This window comes from Oxyura jamaicensis, chromosome 2, assembly GCF_011077185.1.
Source record: "Oxyura jamaicensis isolate SHBP4307 breed ruddy duck chromosome 2, BPBGC_Ojam_1.0, whole genome shotgun sequence".
Taxonomy (NCBI): domain Eukaryota; kingdom Metazoa; phylum Chordata; class Aves; order Anseriformes; family Anatidae; genus Oxyura; species Oxyura jamaicensis.
Genome location: NC_048894.1, coordinates 68,871,779 through 68,890,667, shown reverse-complemented (window position 1 = coordinate 68,890,667; position 18,889 = coordinate 68,871,779). Strand labels below are relative to the sequence as shown.

The following is an 18,889-nucleotide window of genomic DNA, read 5'->3' as shown; positions in this document are numbered from 1 at the left end:
GCTAGGGGATACTGGAGTCACAGCATGTAGCTACCTTGAGAAATCTTAACACTTGGAAACAGCAGCTGTTTGGAATAAAACAAAAACAAAAAGCCACCTCATTCTCTACACACCATCCCTACAAAACTTATCTGAAAAGATGACAGTATTGCTTCCAGTTATAAGTTGGAAACAAAAAAAAAAGGCAAGCTCACAATAGTTTGAATGAACTGGGAATCAATGGCACAAGAAATGACAGTAAAAACCTGAAGCCCCCAGGCAGCAAACTATAAAAAGATGAGCATATGAAGCTTCTAATAACTGCATCTTATTTCAGTGTACATGTCTGCACAATCCTCAGACAGATCTTAATTATGAAGATCTCACTGAAAACTTAAGCATAGAAGGCCTGCTTCTAGATAGCAAGGGACAAAAGTAACTATCAACAGAAACTGTAGAAGCTGGGAATTAAGCTTCCTGTAAACTTATAGCCTTTTCAAAGCAAATGATTTTTTTTAATCAATATAAAACATTCCTAAAAGTAACACTATGTGCCTGTAAAAACCCTTTATAAGAAGTCGTGTGTGTATATATATATATAGAAAATACCTGTAAGAGAGCCTGACATTGTTCAGGTTAAGCTTACTGCTGATTTGTGCAACTTTCTTTTGTCCTCATCTATTAGGATATATTTTAATTATCTTGCCTCATTAACTACTTATTTCTTAAAACCTTGAATAATTCAGATGTGTCTCTACTTTATTGTGTGTAGCACACAAATTAAGAGAAAAGAATGTACAACAGACTGCATACTAGTTGCAGAAGGTGTTTGCTGAACACTGTTGTAGAAACTAACATACAAGTTTATCGATTAAATACTTTTCTATTTTTCCGGTGCTTTAAAGGAAATGTTAACTGAATTGTGGAAAATGTAGTTACCAAACCCAGATACACACCTTAGACCATTGTTACCATTTTGAAATTCATTATGAAAAAAAGACCATGGTTCTAGGGTGAAGTGACCTGTGAAGTGTTTGATTCAGCAAGTGTCCTTGGTTTTAAAATAAACTTTTGCAAATTGAATTTACTACTCATGATCTTGCATGTTTTTCCCCCAACTTTCTTTTTAGGATCTTGTTATTTTACTTACATGTAAATAGCATAGAAGCAAGACATGCAGAATCTTTGAAATAAAATGCTTCTAGAGTCTCAGCAGAGGTCCATAATATCATAAAATGAAGTAAGAAGTCAACTAAGATTTTATGTGCCTTTTAAATAAACTAAAAAGTTTCACAGCCAAATTAAGACTACAGTTTCAAAATAATTTATTCAGTCACTTAAATACTTTGTAACATTTGCATGTTCCCTTTTTCACATCCTTGGCACATAATATAGCTCTTAACTTTTACAAAACTAGTGTAAACATTCATGGAAAATAAAATGGAAAAGGGGGACATATGCATAAATTCAATAAATAGGAGTGAAAAATGAAAGGAAATTAAGTAATTTGTTCCTACAAAGGCCATGCAATTACAGTTGAATGTTTAATTGAAAGAACTTTTTTTTTTAAAAATAGTGAATTAAAACTCAATTTCCATCTTTCTGCCATTGTTCCATTTAATCAGATACATGATACAATTCTGTAACTAGTTCAAATTCTTGAACAAGCAATAGCGATTCAATGCAAGTATTATTTGAGGCATTGCCAGTTTTGGTTCACATATAGAAGGTTACAAACCAGTATTTTCAACTTAGTGGTTTTGGACATAACTTCTAGACTCTCAACATCATTCCAACATGACATTAAAATTTTCCTTAAGGAACATTAGTATATAATCTGTTCTTGATAAAGACGACATTAGACAGCTGTTGTCGGACACCTGGATAATGTTGAATGTGGTTGAACCAGCGAGACACGTTAAGGTATTTCTCCTTTTCTTGCACTGTGAGGTCCACCTGCATGGAGAAGAAACACAAGGTCGCATTATTAGTATCATATGTGGTAAGACAAATTAGAAGTGTATAGTTTTATAGACAATTTCAACTCACAGGGAGTTGTTACAGAGCAATAGAATTTCCTTAATACCTTAATTTCACAGTCTAAATTATGTATGCGTTCTTCATTTATTCAAATGAAGAAATCTGGAAGGTGGATTATACATTTTTATATTATACTTGGGGGTGGGAAGAAAGGTTGTCAGCATGCTTTAAAACTTTTATCTACTCATGGTTAACATATAGTGTCAAGATACAGGGAAGAGTTCCTAATTATGCACAAGTCTTACACGCTCCTCTAACCCAGCAGGAAGTCCTGCTTCACAGGCAACGTGTAACGTATATTAAAAGTGCAGGAATACATTTTTTCAGGCCATTTCAGACTGGTTAGTAAAACTGACTATATTCCATTTTGATCAATAGTCATACAATAGTTACCTGAATAGCAACAAGAGCAGCCAGGGAGAAGCTTCCAAGTGTTATATACCTACTGCAATAGCTCTAGTCTACCTCTGCTTTTACTGTACAACTAGATCAAATGCAGTCATCTATAACTACATGTCAGCTATACCTTTCAGAGTCTTCTACGTTAAAGTCAGCAACATCCTTAAATATTTTCAATAAAGTCTTTTTATAACCTCAGTCTCTTTAAAGCCAGCAGTAATATAACTACCTCCATACTGTATCACCTGTATTACCTTTCCCTGATAACCAGTTCTAAGTCTTCATTCCTCTGGAACCAAGTTAGTGTATCAATTTAGACAATAACCTGCTTCCTCATGTTAACCTACAACAAAAACTATTTAGAAATAGGTAAGCCTCAAAACAAACTACTAAAACTATCAGGAAAAAAAACCATCATCTTCATGTGAACTCCTCTTTCTCATCTCCCTAATATTTAACCCATGCAGTGTAGGACTCATCTCACTTCAGTCAGCCATCAAGCTTCACTGATTCACTTTGACAACACCTGCAATAAACAAAAAGGGAGCACACCTGTAGAGGATAGTCTTAACAGACAAATCACTAGGTAGACATGCCTGCTTTTTTCATGCTTAGACTCCTACAGCCAAACAAGGTTAATCCCCTCCTCAACAGCTAAACAGATAGAATACTCCTTATGCCTTGTTCTACAAACACCAGATTTCATGGGTAATGCAAGGTCATTGCCAGTTTCATCATGGGCACAGGACAGCTGGACACAAGTATGTTCGAATAGACTTTAAATTACAATAAAAACTATATGAATTCATTTAATTCAGCTGTACAAATGAAAAGCCAGTGTTCAAAACTAAGCCTCATGGTGAATTTTACCTTGTGACAAACCAGCCTTTTGGATTTTAAGAGTTGGCTATAACAGCCACTGGTTCCCCTTACTATTCTCTCACACAGGCCAGCACTTGGCTTAGAATCAGAAAGCTTTAAACATGTAGAGGTAAAAAAAAAAATCCAAACAAAAAAATCCCCACACCATAAGGATATCTACTACAATGAACTGGCTAGAGGAACAAAAAGAGAAAGAATTTTGAAGAATTACAGGAAAGAATTCTAAACCAATGTCACATAATTTTCTGTTCTCTATGAGAATAAAGCTGTATTAACAGCAAGGAGCACTTGCTGCACAAGTAACTGCAGCAAAAACCGAGAAGTGGGGATCTTTCAGCTGCTCCCCACAAGAAGATGCTCTTCTTCCTATAGAACTCACTTGCCAAAACATAAGCATACTACTGCACACATTTCCACAAAACATGTGCAGTTTTAAACTGTTATGTACCCCAGTTCAGGCAGTATGAGAAAAGCTGTTGCATCCTCCTCCTTGCTGCTGGCAGGAGATGTAAACACTGTTCCTACAGCTGTATACAGTCCGATCAAAGTGTACAGCCAAATCAATTAAAGCACAGACATATAGTCACAGAGCTCTAAAATTAAAATTAACATGGCTAACCAACATTAGTCAAGTGGAGAAAAAACATTTGTAAGAAGAAAAACTCTAAAGTTGTATTAGGCATTACAAGCAAAAGGTAGTGGAAGGTATTAAAAACTTTTTTTTTTTTTTTTAAATTAAGATACTTCGTAAACTGCCTGAGGTTCTTCAGACAGTAATACAGGACAGACAAAAACATGCAACTCCATTTACCAGAAGGTGCTTTTGATCACATGCAGTTTGTTACAATTAATTGCAATTTGAAGTTGGTGTTTGTAAATGGCTCTACAGCTTCATACCAGAGTACGTAAAAAACAACATACACCCTAAAGACTATCTACGATTAATACTTATCCCAATTTTCAGTAAAGTATGAGCAGGTACTAAAAATACTATAACTTCAGTGATTATTGTACACTGACAGAATTACAATACCCCTTTTCCCTAACATCTTTACTGGGTAAGCGCTTGGTTATGAAAATCCTGAACTGAACTTCAGATTTTGCAGCTATTTCCTCTCCCTGTAATTTTATATTGATAATACTCAATTTCATTTTTTAACATTACAATTACAGTTAATTTTAATTACAATAAAATTATGATTTACAGTCTCAAAAATACATTTCTGAAGTAAATCAAAAATAAGGTTTGGAAAATGAGTCCTTCTCCATCCTGTTAGCATAGTGGAAAAACATCTGAAGGGCAAAATAGGCAGTACTCTAATAATAAAACCCTTCTTTGTACTCCAGGCAGAACAAGCAAGATATTTTTTGCTTATTTACATAATGTACTCTATCAGTGAAATATATTAAAAAGCACTCTGTGGCATGCTCTACTTTTTACTCAGAACATAACTCTTAGGTTAATTGTTTAGAGATCACTTCCATGGCATTTTTACAACATTTTGTTAGATGGGTATTTTCTATTCTTCCTCATTAAATTAGACAATTCCCCCAAGTTAAGGAAGGCTGCTATTCTACTGATAAAATAATTATTTGCTATTAAAGCAATTATTTCAACAGCAAAGAAGCAGACGTTCAATTTGATTTTTTTTTTAAATTATGAAAAAAAGTCTTAGCTTTCCACCACACAGCTCATGAAGGATAACAAAGGTGTTCATCACACAATGCATACTAGAAGAGTTTCTAGAAGGGATATAAATACACAAGCTTTAATTATATTTGCTTTCAGTAGCACTGGGAATGCGGGCATAAATTCCCATGCCTATATCCCTACATGTACATGGGAAGTCTAAAATTACCTGTGTATGTCTAAAGCTCTTCAGCATCAAGAGAAGAACAGATACTATTTCACCTTTTAATTTAGCTTTTACATACAAGTGGAAAACAACAGCTGAATGCTGTGTTTTGTAAAATACTTTCACATGGTTTTGAGGCATCTTTGGTTTAAAGTAACATGTTAAGAATTAAGAAACCTTTAACGTAAAGCCATTTCTTCTAAATTTAGTCTAAGAACCACTCCTAGCATTATTCTTTAAAAGGAAAGCCCATTACCCCAGTACTAAGATAAGCAGTGTATCAATGAATATCAAAAAAAAACAATTTGTTTATTACTGGAAACATTCATACAGGAAAAAAAATATTACTGCAGTCTCGCACATCAGTATTAGTAGCTTAATTAACTTAATTTTTGTACTAGATTACATTTAATTTGACTCCAAAATTTAGACTGAGATTTCTTCTATTTGTAGATATACACTTCACCCGTAAGTTATATTCCAGTGCTTATTACAGAAATTTTAAACTCAAACATATAGACTTGAGACTACCATTTCAGTTCTACCAAAGTCTACAAAGTAAAGTTAGATCAAGCTTTGTATTGATTATATCTCTTAAATATTTTCAAACATCACTTTACTAGTTTAGTTCTATTTATGAAAAAAAATAATGCGAAAAAAAATATATTAGCTCTGATATGAAAACAAGTTCATTACCACAGAGGAATTTAGTGCTTACTGATTGCCTGAGTTATCCTCAAGCAATGCTTCCAAATTCATGTTTTCTCTGCAATCCATGCTTTAGCCTAGCAGAACTTCATTGTTCATCAAAACCATTTACATATGTATTTAAGTAATCAAAATGTCAAAAGACAAAACAACAATATTTATACTAGACACACAGAGACCCAGAATTACATGACTGTAAGTAACACCAGCTTGAAAGTCCATTTAGACAGCCAGCATCAAGCATTACGCTTTTTGGGTGTTTGTGACCTACACTGTGATGCAGAACAATGTACATAATTTAGTTACTGCCTCATCATTATGTGTATTTCTAATTAATAAACTGTTTTTTTTTTCCTACAACCCTGGCATGAAACCCCAAATGCTACCTCTGAATACCTTCACTCATTAAAATACTAATTCTTTTGCCACGGTATGGATTTTTAAACATTTATCACTATCATCCTTATTAAGATAACTAGGATAGAAATGAAGAACAAATAAAAAGCATTCAACTACAAAATGAAGAGTTACTGTTAGTCTATCTGAATTACAGTTTGACTATTGAACAGTGAAGAATCAGGTTGCAGAATTCCACCTGGATAATGTGGGGTGTGTGCGCGCAAATTAGAGGTGGGGAGGAATACAAAAGTTTATCATATATTCTAAAGTTTATCATATATTCTCAGAAACACCAATGAAGGAAGGTGAAACAGCAAGCAGTAAGGGCATGTGGTCTTAAAAACTTTTCTAGTTCATCAGAAGGTCTGAAAAGTTTTAGTAATACTTGGCTCATTCAGGACAATCATGGTATGTCACTACTATTTATAGTATTCTATTAGTGATGACTGTATTTGTATGTAGTTGTTAGCCCATCAAAAGCATAGATTAATCCTAAAGGCCCTTATCAGTACTATTTTCACATTCATTTTCTAGACAGCAACTGTGGATCCCCTTCTCCCATCCTCCCCACCTTTTCTCTGGAATGATTATAGGAAGAAAACCTTACTGACATTTTGCACATTTTTCAGGCTTAGCTGAAACAGTGGTAGATATGACAAACTGCTTCTCTCAACTGCATCATATTAGAGCATCTTTCCCTCCTGCCTAATGCTTGGGGCAGAGAAGCAGCTCAAAGTACTCTGCTCTCATTACTGGAGTAAAAAAAAATGCCAGTTCAAGATCTTACCTCTCAAGTTAAATAACAACATTAACAAATTCTGAAACCTTAAAAATATGTAATTCTTAACTAGCAGTTTCTAGATTTTCTTCTGTTTAGGATAGCAACCCCATTATTTGCCCTTTATACTTTTCTGAGTCAGAAAATTATCTTCTGCCAAAATCAAGCATTTCAGAAACAGATGTTGTACTATAAACTTGTCCCAAGTAGTGTCTAGATGGTTGCAGGCACCCAGGAGCACTAAGTCATTTGTTTTTACCATCTGTTCTATTTCCCAAAGCAACAACTTGTATCTTTTCTTCTTGATTAGGTGGCCTACTCTAGAGCAAACTAAATATAAAATATGCTTGAGTTTCCCCTGCTTAATTTAAAAAAAAAAGTCTTATTTGAACTTCTATTGTCTCACAGTACATAGCCATATTGAAAAAAAATGTTTATATGCATGTTTTCATATAATGAGTGAAAAGTAACCCATTTGACGTTCCAGTCAACACATCCATCCCCTACAAGGAAAACATGATTTAAGTATAACTTCTCAACATAATTAATTCTAAGTGATTTTAACGTGTTTTCAAAAACCTGAAATGAAGCTTTCTTTTCCTCTCCACTACTTGCACTGTCTTATTCGAAGATTTATTCCTGGACAGTCAAGAGATACATAAGATCTCTAATTTTTAGTAATATTTCATTACCTGATCTCTTGCCCTTCCTCTTCATATTCCCTTTTGAAGCACAAGTCCTGTTGCACTCTTCTCCTGGTACTCTGCTTTTAATTGTATAAACTAACAGTTTACCAGCTGACTGAATTCACAGATCAGACACAGGCATTTAATCAGAGGCACTTTTTTAGATATTTGTTTCCCTGCCATTTTCTGTTGGCAAACTCCATGATTTTATCCTCCACCAAGATTTCAGCAGACCATTTGGTTTGGTTTGTTTAGAAACACTCACTCCAAAGAATGAACGCTCATTCACAACCACGTTCCAGCCACCCAAATACAAATAACTGCTATTGTTTTATTTTCAAATTACCTCTTGGGGTTCAAAATTGATGTGCAGTGATCTATAAGCACTTTGCAGTAAACCCTGAGCTACGTATGAAGAATCTCAACATCACTTCTATTCAGTACAACCTTTTTCCCCTTAAGCATCAGCCTTCACGTGTTATTTTCATATTCTGTATGTTATCAAGCCTTATCACTAAACCTTGAAACAAGAATGACATGTCATTATAGCTGACACTTATATGCATTTATCCTTCAGGAACTTTATTTATGGGCAACTTTTATAGCACCAGTAGCACTTCTATTCTAACAATTTTAGTATGTCCAGTTCTGACACATTCTTTGAGTTTCATTTATCTATTTCCCCTGTAGTTTTGTAAGCAGTCACATTTCAAACTTGAACAGGTAAGCTCTAGAAACAGAGGGACAGGTATCATCCTTATGTTACTGTCCATACAGGCAACTGAAGTACTCTGAGTACTACAGATAATACACTTATTTTCATTTTCACAGGTCCATAGCTAAACATTAAAAAAGTAAAATATACACTTATAGGCAAGTTATATATGAAGTTCCTCATAAGAAATCTCACTTTTTTTTTTGTTCTGCAATTATCACTGATCCTATAGTTTAGCTTCTACAACAATAAACTGCCCTTGAGATAAATAAACAATTATGATAGCTCTATGCATAAAAGAAATTCAAATAGCACTTACCATGACATGATGCAATCCATAGTACATCAAAATATCTGCTAAGGTAAAACTGTTTCCTACAAGGTAGACTTTATCTTCGAGGTGTGTGTTAAGATCCTAAAAAGGAAAAAGTTATTATACCATTGTAATACGGACTTTGTAAGATTGAGACCTTCCTCTGGAGACCAGGTATTTAAATAAGTGCCACCTTTAATTTAGCTAAACTCAGTGTAGGAGAAAAACACTAAAAGAAAAGTTTCTTAAAAGCATCAAGATAATTACTTCAGTCATTGTTCCTTGACAGTGAGTTTTCAACAAAATTTAAGTGTTCGTCTCTAAACAAAGTGCGAGACAATTTGTTGCTGTCCCACAATTTTCCATCATTCCCCTATTTACTGACATCCACTCAAGTTTTTGTAAATACAAGTATTATTTTACATATTAACCTGACCCCACAGATATACTTTCAACCCTCTTCTCCTGGCTTCAAGTTACTCAAATAAAAAAAGCAAGAAACTTGCATTTTATTGACTAGTGCATATGACTCATAAAAGCATCAGTGTTTCAAGAAGTTCTCAAACTGCAAATCTGTAAGAAGGGAGAGAAACATAAAGGGATAATGACATAGGAGATAAACATGCTTAACTCATGCCTGAAATTTGATACCCATCAACTGGTACCATTTGACACCTGCTTTTATTAATGTTGAAATCATTGCTAGCGAATCTTACTGACTGATACAGTCAACTCAGTCATTACCTAAGATCATATGGAGCACTGTTTCAGCACTCTAAGATCATCTCTCTCAACAACTCCATATCAGATGGTATAAGGATGGGTAGTAGAAGACTTCCATTTGGGTTCAATGAATAAGTATTTCAAGTCTGCATTACTGAAGACTTTTCATATGTAGTTGTTCTCTGCAGGAAAACAGAAGGCAGAGAGACTCACTGTTGGTCAACTATTATGCCTGAGAACACAGGTATTGCTTATGGACAGGTCTCGCTTCCTTCCCTCAATACCTTACCTACTCCTCATCTTAGTCAAACACCTTTGTGCCCCCTACTTGACGCTAAAGAGGAAAATGTAACAGCAAGCAAAAGTTACTTCAATCCTGGGGATAAACTACAGCATAAGCAAGTTCTAGTTTTATGACATTCTTTTCTGAAGCGTAGGAAAAGTCTCTCCTAGCTTTTCCTTGATGGTAGAAATTCCCAGTTAATATTCCTCTACTGGTTTGGAAAAAAAAAAAAAATACCACCAAACACCCAAGAAAAACAAACAAGCTTACAGTAAGTTTCTGCTCAGAGCACTCCTGCCAGTTTTCTTAGGCCATTTATTCCCTTCTGGAAACTGGTAAACAGCTTAAACATAATGTTTTTCAAAATGTCCCTAAAACGATTCAGTCTCAATTACAGCACATTTCATTTTAATAGAACTCTTTATTTTTCAAAAAAAGGGTAGGGCAAGGAAAAGGGGTTTATTCATTAATGAACAATTAAAAAATAATTTAGACTGTAGTGTATTACAATTTCTGTGGGTTTCTAATTCTACTGTCTCAAATATATTGACATATTCTGCAGTTAGTTTGTAAAAAAACAACTCAAAACACTGACACTTTACAGCCTCTGACCTTGCATTTTTACGGGACTCCCGTACTTCTCTAAGACTGAAACATCTTAATGTCTGCTTTGGTTTTCTTTTATTAGAGCAAATCAGGGAAAAATATTAACCCCTACACATTTAAGACTCTAAGTTCATCTGCCCCTGGCTACGCAGCTTTTTCCTTTACACTTGGTTGCTGCTTTCTTCATATTAGTTAGGTCTCAAATTACTTTAAACTTGTAACTACCGTTCTGTGGGATTTTATTTACAGAACACAAAGGCAAATAAATTGTTAAAAAACAGCTTTCACAAAAGAAAATCTGTAAGTCAATATACTAGGAAGAAATCATAAACCCCTTCTGACACAAGTTATCTGACCAGCATTTTACTTGGATTAATTGGAAATAACACTTTATTGTGAAAAGTAATGCCACTGAAATTTTGCTCCTCTGCCATGACCTTATTTCATATTCTTGGCTATACAAATAAGCTTTTTACTTTATAACATCCTGTTAACTATGAGAGTACAGTTAATGCAGTTATTTCACTGTTAAAATCCAGAATTTTGGCTGAAGAAGTTACAGCATGCTGATTCTTAGTTTTACGTATCTTCAAGAGGTAGGCTAGTTTGTACACAGAAATATTGGTTTGCATAGCTCATAGTTCAGGATGGGTTAACACCATCACAATACCTGCACAGAATATTTGCAGCCTCAAAATATTTATCACTAAGAACAAATTCAAGTCTTAAGGCAAAGTAAGCTATTACAGTTTGAACGATTATTTATTCTAGCTCATCAAATTTTATCAAGTCAGTTAACTGAACAAATGGAGTCTGACAAATGTAGTGGAGTCTTGGATAAATGAGCATTAGTTTGTAAATCTGTTTTTGAATATATACATTACACCCATAAGGGAAGAATAAGAAGATACTCCAATTTCATATCATAAAAGGCAAGCTAATTCAAAAACATCACAGTACAGTTTTTTCCATGTGCATTAGAACATGTAGAAGATCTTGCTTCATGGGCTATACTTCCCATATATTGTTATATTATTGGCTAATAGCCAACTGTGGTAAAATTCCTGAAAGTGAAGCTTTCTTAAGTGACCACACTATTAAATTGGAACAGTCTTTCTGTCATGGAGAGTTTACTGGAAATATGAATACAATACTATATTAAAATTTCTAGGATATCCTGAAGATTCAGGTCTGTTAGCTTTCATGTACTTAACGTCACTACTTAGACTGATTACGTACATACAATTTAGTGTTAAATAACTGTCAGTCCTTAAGGCATAACTGCAGTTTGCTGTATGCACTGAATGACTGCAGCAATTCAAATTCCATTTTGGAGTAGGGGAATACGGGAGAGAAGCAAGTTATGTTACTCATGTACTATCTGATGGATTTCAGTTTGCTTGTTTTACGAATAGATGTGTGATGTATAGCCCTTATCTAGAGCAAGAGCTCAACACGTCTCATCCACAGCACATAGCTGGCTACCCCCCAGCATTGGATACTATAGGTATGTAGTACAATTGTCTGCAATTCAATTCATCTGTTAAGACACCACAAGTTGAGACACTGCCCATCACTGTAGCTCAGATAAGTAACAGTCGATTCTTACAACAGCTCCATAGCTTACGATGTATCCCCTAATTGTGTTCTGGATATTCTGTCCCTAAGAATGCACTGCTGGTGTACACACTTCCTTTACATACAAAACCATGTGCTTTCAGTCAGCAATAGTCACAAGACCATTTCCACCCTAACTGCCTTTTTATGACAGCACACAAAGGCAAAGAGCCTTAGAAAGCCCAGGAAAGCCTTGGGCAATACAAAACCCAAGATGAAGATTTTGCAGCCATATCCAAGAAAGGCATAACTTCATGGCTAGTGTATAGCCTTATTTTTAACTATAATGGAAGACCCTTATCTAACTGAAACCATGAGCTAAACCTGTTTTGGAGGAATATTACGCTCATTATATTGCACTTCATGTGAAGGACAGAGGAAAAACAGCTCTAACTAAAAATGTTGCTCAAATAATCAAAGTGCAATCTTTTATGCCTGTCAGCATGCAACAATATCCTGGTGCTGTTAGAAAAGGAATGAGAGAAAACAGACACGATGTTTAAAGAACACTGGATGTACAAGCTTGCCAAAGTGGTTAGGCATCCCATTTAGAAGTCTGTTGAAAAACAGCATACAAGAACTGTGGATTAACTCTACAGACAGAGAACTGAATGGATTAACCTACTTAAACAGTGGTAGAAACACTAATTTTTCAAACAAGCACTTTAAACAATAACTGAAGCTCTTTTATTTAAATCTCTAATTGAACTTGATTATTAGAGCCAGATAACACAGGAAATTGGGACAATTAGCCATAATCATGGAATATTTTTGTATGAGATACTGGAAGTATTATGTGGAACTTCTTGGTTATAACAATCCTGCAGAGTACTTCTGCCATTTCTGTGGAAGCTTTTCTGTGAAATCTAGTATAAGCTCCTAATAATATTTTGGATAGGAGATATTTTAGAACCCTCAACATCTGAATACCTAAAACTGACAAAGCAGAGACATTCAAATCTACTGAATGGATTTCATTAATATTCAAGTAGAAATTTGGTGGCATGAGAATACAAAGGTTCTCAGTTCCTCCTGAGAAGAGCAGAAATCCTACAACGTATCAAGAAAAACAACTCAATGATTTAGAGACACCCACCTCCCTGCCTTCCATGCAACTTCCTTTCCCACTAACCAAGCATCACTCAGTTGACCAAAAGCAAAGGGAATACTGCCTCATCCTGTGAAAAAGAAAGTTCGTGTAATACACTGGCCATTATATAATCACCACTACTGACATTTATTGTTCCTACATTACTCCTATCTGCCAAAGGACAGTCTAGAGGCATTAATCCTGTTTCTTTTTTTCCAGCACAGGAGCTCAAATCAGAAGTGAACAAAAATTTGAGAATACTTTTGCTGACAGGTTCAGAACCATATGGGATTTGCTAAGTAACTAAAAATCCTTGTTAAGATGGTCTGACTACCTGACAATTGTCTTCATGCCAGGTAACAGCTTTAGTAAACACACCAGTAAGAAATTTTCTTAAGGTCAACAACAACAAAATAATAAAAACTTTCCTGTTCAAATGAACAGACATTAACCTAGCTATTATCTGATGTTCTTCAGAAACAGATCACCTCATTTAAGGGTTAAGTAGAGGCAGCCTGACGTTTATAGCAGAAGCAACTGAACTGTTTTTGGCACAGCTTATTATAAATTGTGGCTCTAGGCTGCAACCGTCCCAAGACTGCCATTGTGTATTCCAGACACGTTGTAAAACTACAATCTCAGACTTGCCTCCCTATTTTAGTGTTCTCCCCCGCCCCCGTCTCCTTTCTTCCCCCTCCTTATACTCCCATTTGGCATAGTACACTTTAATGGTAGGCTGCCTCTTTTTCTGATTAATGATGGTGGCAAGAGAACAAATTAAAAAAAATTAATTGCTACACTATGAAATTATTAATGCTGGAACAATTCCACAACAGTCCTGCATAAACTCTGGCCATTCAGTATCTGCTAAAAAAAGTCTGTAGGAAAATTTTAAAGATGTATTTAGGATATATTATATATTTTTAGGCAGTCACTATAACTTTAGGGAAAATCTTTTTCTCAGTTAGGAAGTTCTGTTTGGAAACAATTTTATTATGTATTTGTATTTCAGTTCTTTTCTATACTACTAGTGCTCCTAAGGCTAACACTGAAAAAGATATAACTTAGATATAAAGATATAAGGCTAACACTGAAAAGATATAAGCACAAAGCCATCACACCTCCGTGCCTGGTATTCCTACCCAAATGCAATTCTACAAATACTCATGCTTGTGGTAACAAAGCAGGTATCATCACTTAGGGCATTCAGAGCAGATATTTTATCATAACAAGACAAATTTGCTTTGTTTTTATATGATGAAATGGTAAACAAAGATAAATAAAAGTTAGTAATTCTCATACAGCCTTCTTACGGTTTGGGACTAAACAGAAGGTGGTTTATCTAAAACTACAAAAAGCAAATGGAATTATTACATATCTGCCATACTTTTTTTAAAAAAGGAAAGGATTTACATCAGGACAGGTACCTAGCTGACCAGCAACTGACTAGAATAACAAAAAGTTGAAGTGATTCTCTTTAATAGATTTCTTCCTCAGCCTTTCTTTTATCGTTAATTTGACAAAATGGAAGTCCTTGCAATAAGTTAATTCATTTGTTTGGAAGATACCAAGCAGATTAGGAAGGTAAATTGCTTCCTATACAATCAACAGTTCTACACAGTTGGACTGCCTTCTATCAAATTAGCGAGAAAAAAACATCCAGGTTGAAAGGGACATCTGAGGGCCACCTAATCATATCTCCTGTTCAAAGTACAGCTAAACTAGAAGTTAAATCCTGATTACTCTATGCCTACTTCAGCCGATTTCTTAAAACTCTCAAAGGACAAAGAGAACTCTGGAGAGGTTTTTGTAGAATAACTGTGACCATAAATGTTTTGATAGCATCTACACATAGAAGGTAAGACCAATGATGTCACAAAAAGAAGCAATGCAAATAAGCTCATGCTTAACCAGCAGAAGACATTCCATAGATAAAACGAGATCAATATACATCACAGATAATCTGAGATAAGTGAAAGGAATGGTTCTTTAGGGTGTTCACCAAATCTGCCTTTTTACAGAGCAAGGAGGCTTGTCAGTTTGAGAAGAACAACAGATTACCGGCAAGATTTTGTTTTGCACCATTTCAAGATCCAGATTTCCCTTGATTTTAAGCAACCTAAATTATGTCTTGCCTGCTGCTTCAGCAGTCTTTGGCTTGCTGAAATAAATTCTGTATGAAGCAGTTTTGCTGCTCCTAACAAAAATCAGAAATATTAAGACACCTCTATCCACAAGTGTAGTTAATCTTTCTAATACCTTGCAGCTCAAAGCTATTTTGCAGCATAGGCTAATTAGTAGTATTGAGCATTTTGTACATTCTAAAGCTGATATATTTTAAAATTAGAAAAAAATAATTGACTGAATTTTACTGCTGTTTCATACACACTTAATAAAACATAGCTCTTAGTACTTAGCAGCATAAAGCGATTTCTCTCTTCAAACTTTATTCCCAAAAGATTGCAAAGATAATAATTATCAGTCACAAGGAGTAAAAAGGAGAACAGCAAGTTTTTTTCCCCCCATCTACTCACTGCCATCTGGCTACTCAAATAATGGGGTGACCCTTGAGATTTTTTTGCTTCCACCTATATTAGGGGAAGAAGCGTCAGAGTACAAGAAAAGTTGAGCAGAGTGGACTGAAGCCTCCACATGAAGTAGCTCAATGTGAAGGGCAGTTTGGCAGGAATTACCTTACGATTTCATTTTTTACTATTGCACATACCACAATGTCACAACATCCATAATTATCAAATCAGGAAGAAGAGCTCTTAAATTAGTGCGGAATTATCTCTAAATGCAACACAACTTGTTTGTAAGTGGGGTTTAATGAAATATTAAGAAGCTGGTATCTTACAAGGCTAAAGAGAGACTAAGCTATTGAATAATCTCTACGCTATCTGGAATGTTTTAAGTAGTTCACAGCATTATAGCCACAGAATATGGTAAAAATTCAGCTTCATGTATTTTAGAATGCGTCTTCCCTCCTGTTTTCAGGTTTTGTTTTGTTGATCAATAAAAGGCAGCTTTTATTCTTCAGCAATTCTTCAGCATTTTCCCATTTTTATTAATTGCTTCTTTTTACACACATTAGTACTATAATCTTTAAGGTCTAACCACTCCAAAATTCACTGCCAAGTTAATTAAGTACTGCTTACCTTTAGAATTGTTCTAGTATCTTCTTTACTAGAACATCTATCTACTCGAGTCACTCTGTATTCCAACCACTGCTGAACGACAGCCTTCTCCTCTGCAGTGCTTCCAAGCAGTTGTTCTTTCTTAGCCTGTTTGACCAAGTGGGCAGCTATAGTAATTAATCCTGTCAGACCAGGACCATTGTTTGTCTGCAGAACAGGAATCTAGAAGAGAAAAATAATAATATTCTAACTCATTCAAAATGTACTCTATTGACTGTAACTATTGTTTCTTTACAGTCATTCAAAAAGACCTTTAAAGAGAGACCAGAATTTAGAAATATTAATGCTAAAAGGTAGTAATATTAAAAGGAAAACATTTGGGTTGTATTTTTACTCTTTGTGGTGGTTTACTTTCAGTTTTTACTGGAGACACATTTAACGTGCCTGTGGACAAAACAAGACACCTATTCTTTCAGGGCACCTTCAGCACAAAACAATCCAGTTATGCTGATCTTACCAAGAAGTAGTACTGTTTGTTCTGACCCTGCCAGAAGACCTATTAACTAACTTTTAACTAATTTTTAAAATTCAGATCTCTGACCAAAGGTTATAAAGTCAGTAGCATCCAGTTTCAGTCATAGCAGCCAGATCTACTGAAATGCTTATTCATACTTACTGTTATATTACAAAATAACAAGACAGAAGTTATTTGTTCACCCACCGCAGGGAAGAACAGCGTATCATACGCCTCTAGTTTTAATCACATCTTTGTTAATGATGTTACTATGTTAAAGTGATTTTAATGCAATTTAATTGTTATAACGAAAATGCATGCGAGAATACGCGTTTTAAAGTTTTTAAATTTAAATGCTGAAGTTAAAGATACCTGTTATCATAAACACTGATTAAGATTTGAAAAGACATCTCTTGTATTTTACAAAGAAACAAATACAAGTGAGATGTACAGAGTTTCTGAAGGCAACATACTAAGTTACAAAATGCTTCAGAGCACATCAAAACAAGTTGACTTTGGAACTGGATCCTTGCTACTGTATCACAAATATTGCTTCAAAGAGAGAAAAAAAAAATCACATAGAATTGACTGAACACACCATACAGACTTTTGGGGTATACGAGTACACTAGTGAACAAGTCAGTTTGTCTTAAGAAATTATTTCAGAAGATATAGGAAATAACACAACAAGTACTGCCAGCCTTTTTGAGTGGAAAAGGAAACAGAACCATTAAGAGTTACAAATGAAATGAACCTCAATGCAGCAGCCTAAAACCCATTCAGCCATTTATGGCATCAAATGACTACACAGGACACTGTCTACCTTCAGATGTAATTAACAAGCAATGCAAGCTTGAAGCATGCTATTTATTTTGCATTTTTATGCAGAGTCCTTGATTGTTCTGTTTTTCACTGCACATGAAGTCGGAAAAACCATGAACAGATTTCATAACCCACTTCTTCAGACTTAAACTTTATAGCAATAGCATTAAAATACCAGCTGGACTGTTAGATAGTTATGGAAGCTTACTAAATTTGAAACCAAAAAAATTCTTACATGAAAACAAAAAACACATAAAAGCATAAATGAACAGCAATGTTTCTGTTATGCCTCCCAGAGAGGGAGCAATGTGAAGGCTACTACATGTTTGTGACTTCCCCAGACCCACGTTATTTGTCGTGTGTTTGCTTTTTAAATCTCACAAGGCAGTGCTTCCCTATGAGCTTCAAAAACATCAAGCCAGCTACTTCAACAGGGTATTTAACAGCTACAGCCCCTTGCTGTAGCTGCATTTCTAATGTTAAGAGCTGATCACTTTCCCAGGATTTAACCACACCAGCACGGACATAGCTGTGCTGACTACAGGTAGGGCGATGCAGCAAGACCAAGCCTGTTCCAAGCCGCCAGCCCCCTGACGGACGGACATGAGGGGAACGGCTGGGGACAGGCCGCGCGGTCCTTCGCCTGGGGGACACGAAGCGAGCGTGGGAGGAGGCCGAACCGTCCGGGGAAGGCTCAGGACGGGGCTGCCGTGGCGCGGGGACCCACGCCGGCTCCCTTCACCTGCCGCTCCCCCTGCGCGCCGTACTTGGTCCCTTTCCGCAGGCCCAGCGTCCCCTCCAGCAGCGCCAGCTCCGCCGCCGCCATCTTCCCTCGCAACCGCCGCCGCCAACAACCAGCGAGACCGTTGGGCGGCCGGGCGCCACGCCCCCTTAGCAACCATCGCCACTATTGGGCTGAGGGAGAGGGCTAGCCAATCAGACGCTCGGCTCAGCCCACGCACGCGCAGGGGTTTACCGGATTGCGGATGTTCTTCGGGTTGCGGAGGGCGCATGCGCAGAGAAGGCCCTCCCCTCACTTGGTGTTCTGCGCATGTGCGCGCTGGGAGGTTCAAGCCACGCTTCCCGGCGCGACGTCTCCGCGGTCTTTGGGCGGCTGTGGCGGCTATCGGGGGGACGGCCCCGGGGAGGGGGGAGAAGAGGTGCAAGGGGTGAGGGGCGGCCCCGGGCCTCGGCGTTGTTCCCTTGCAGTAGGGACATGCAGGGAGACCGGGGGTCAGCGCGCCCTGCCGCGTGTAGAAGTGGTGGTTCCAGACGCTTCATGTGTTTGTCAGACCCCTGTGTGGAATCTTGCTGGGGAGAAACGTCCCATGCTCACGGTGTT

General features: G+C 36.4%; 1 protein-coding gene across 1 annotated transcript; it reads right to left on the bottom strand.

Moving 5' to 3' along the window:
* Positions 1-1,253: 1,253 nt before the first annotated feature.
* On the bottom strand, positions 1,254-18,449 carry EEF1E1 (eukaryotic translation elongation factor 1 epsilon 1). Its single transcript, XM_035317492.1, has 4 exons — positions 18,290-18,449; positions 16,233-16,433; positions 8,762-8,857; positions 1,254-1,935 (listed from the first exon to the last, which is right to left on the bottom strand). The coding sequence occupies exons 1-4, from the start codon at positions 18,371-18,373 to the stop codon at positions 1,795-1,797; spliced, it is 522 nt and encodes a 173-aa protein (XP_035173383.1). The 5' UTR covers positions 18,374-18,449; the 3' UTR covers positions 1,254-1,794.
* Positions 18,450-18,889: the final 440 nt, after the last annotated feature.

Coding starts and splice junctions, on each gene's coding strand:
- EEF1E1 (XM_035317492.1), bottom strand. CDS start 18,373: ATGGCGGCGGCGGAGCTGGCGCTGCTGGAGGGGACGCTGGGCCTGCGG. Junction 8,858..16,232: donor ATACTAGAACAATTCTAAAG/GTAAGCAGTACT, acceptor TTTCCTTTTTAG/GATCTTAACACACACCTCGA. Junction 1,936..8,761: donor ATGGATTGCATCATGTCATG/GTAAGTGCTATT, acceptor TTCTCCATGCAG/GTGGACCTCACAGTGCAAGA.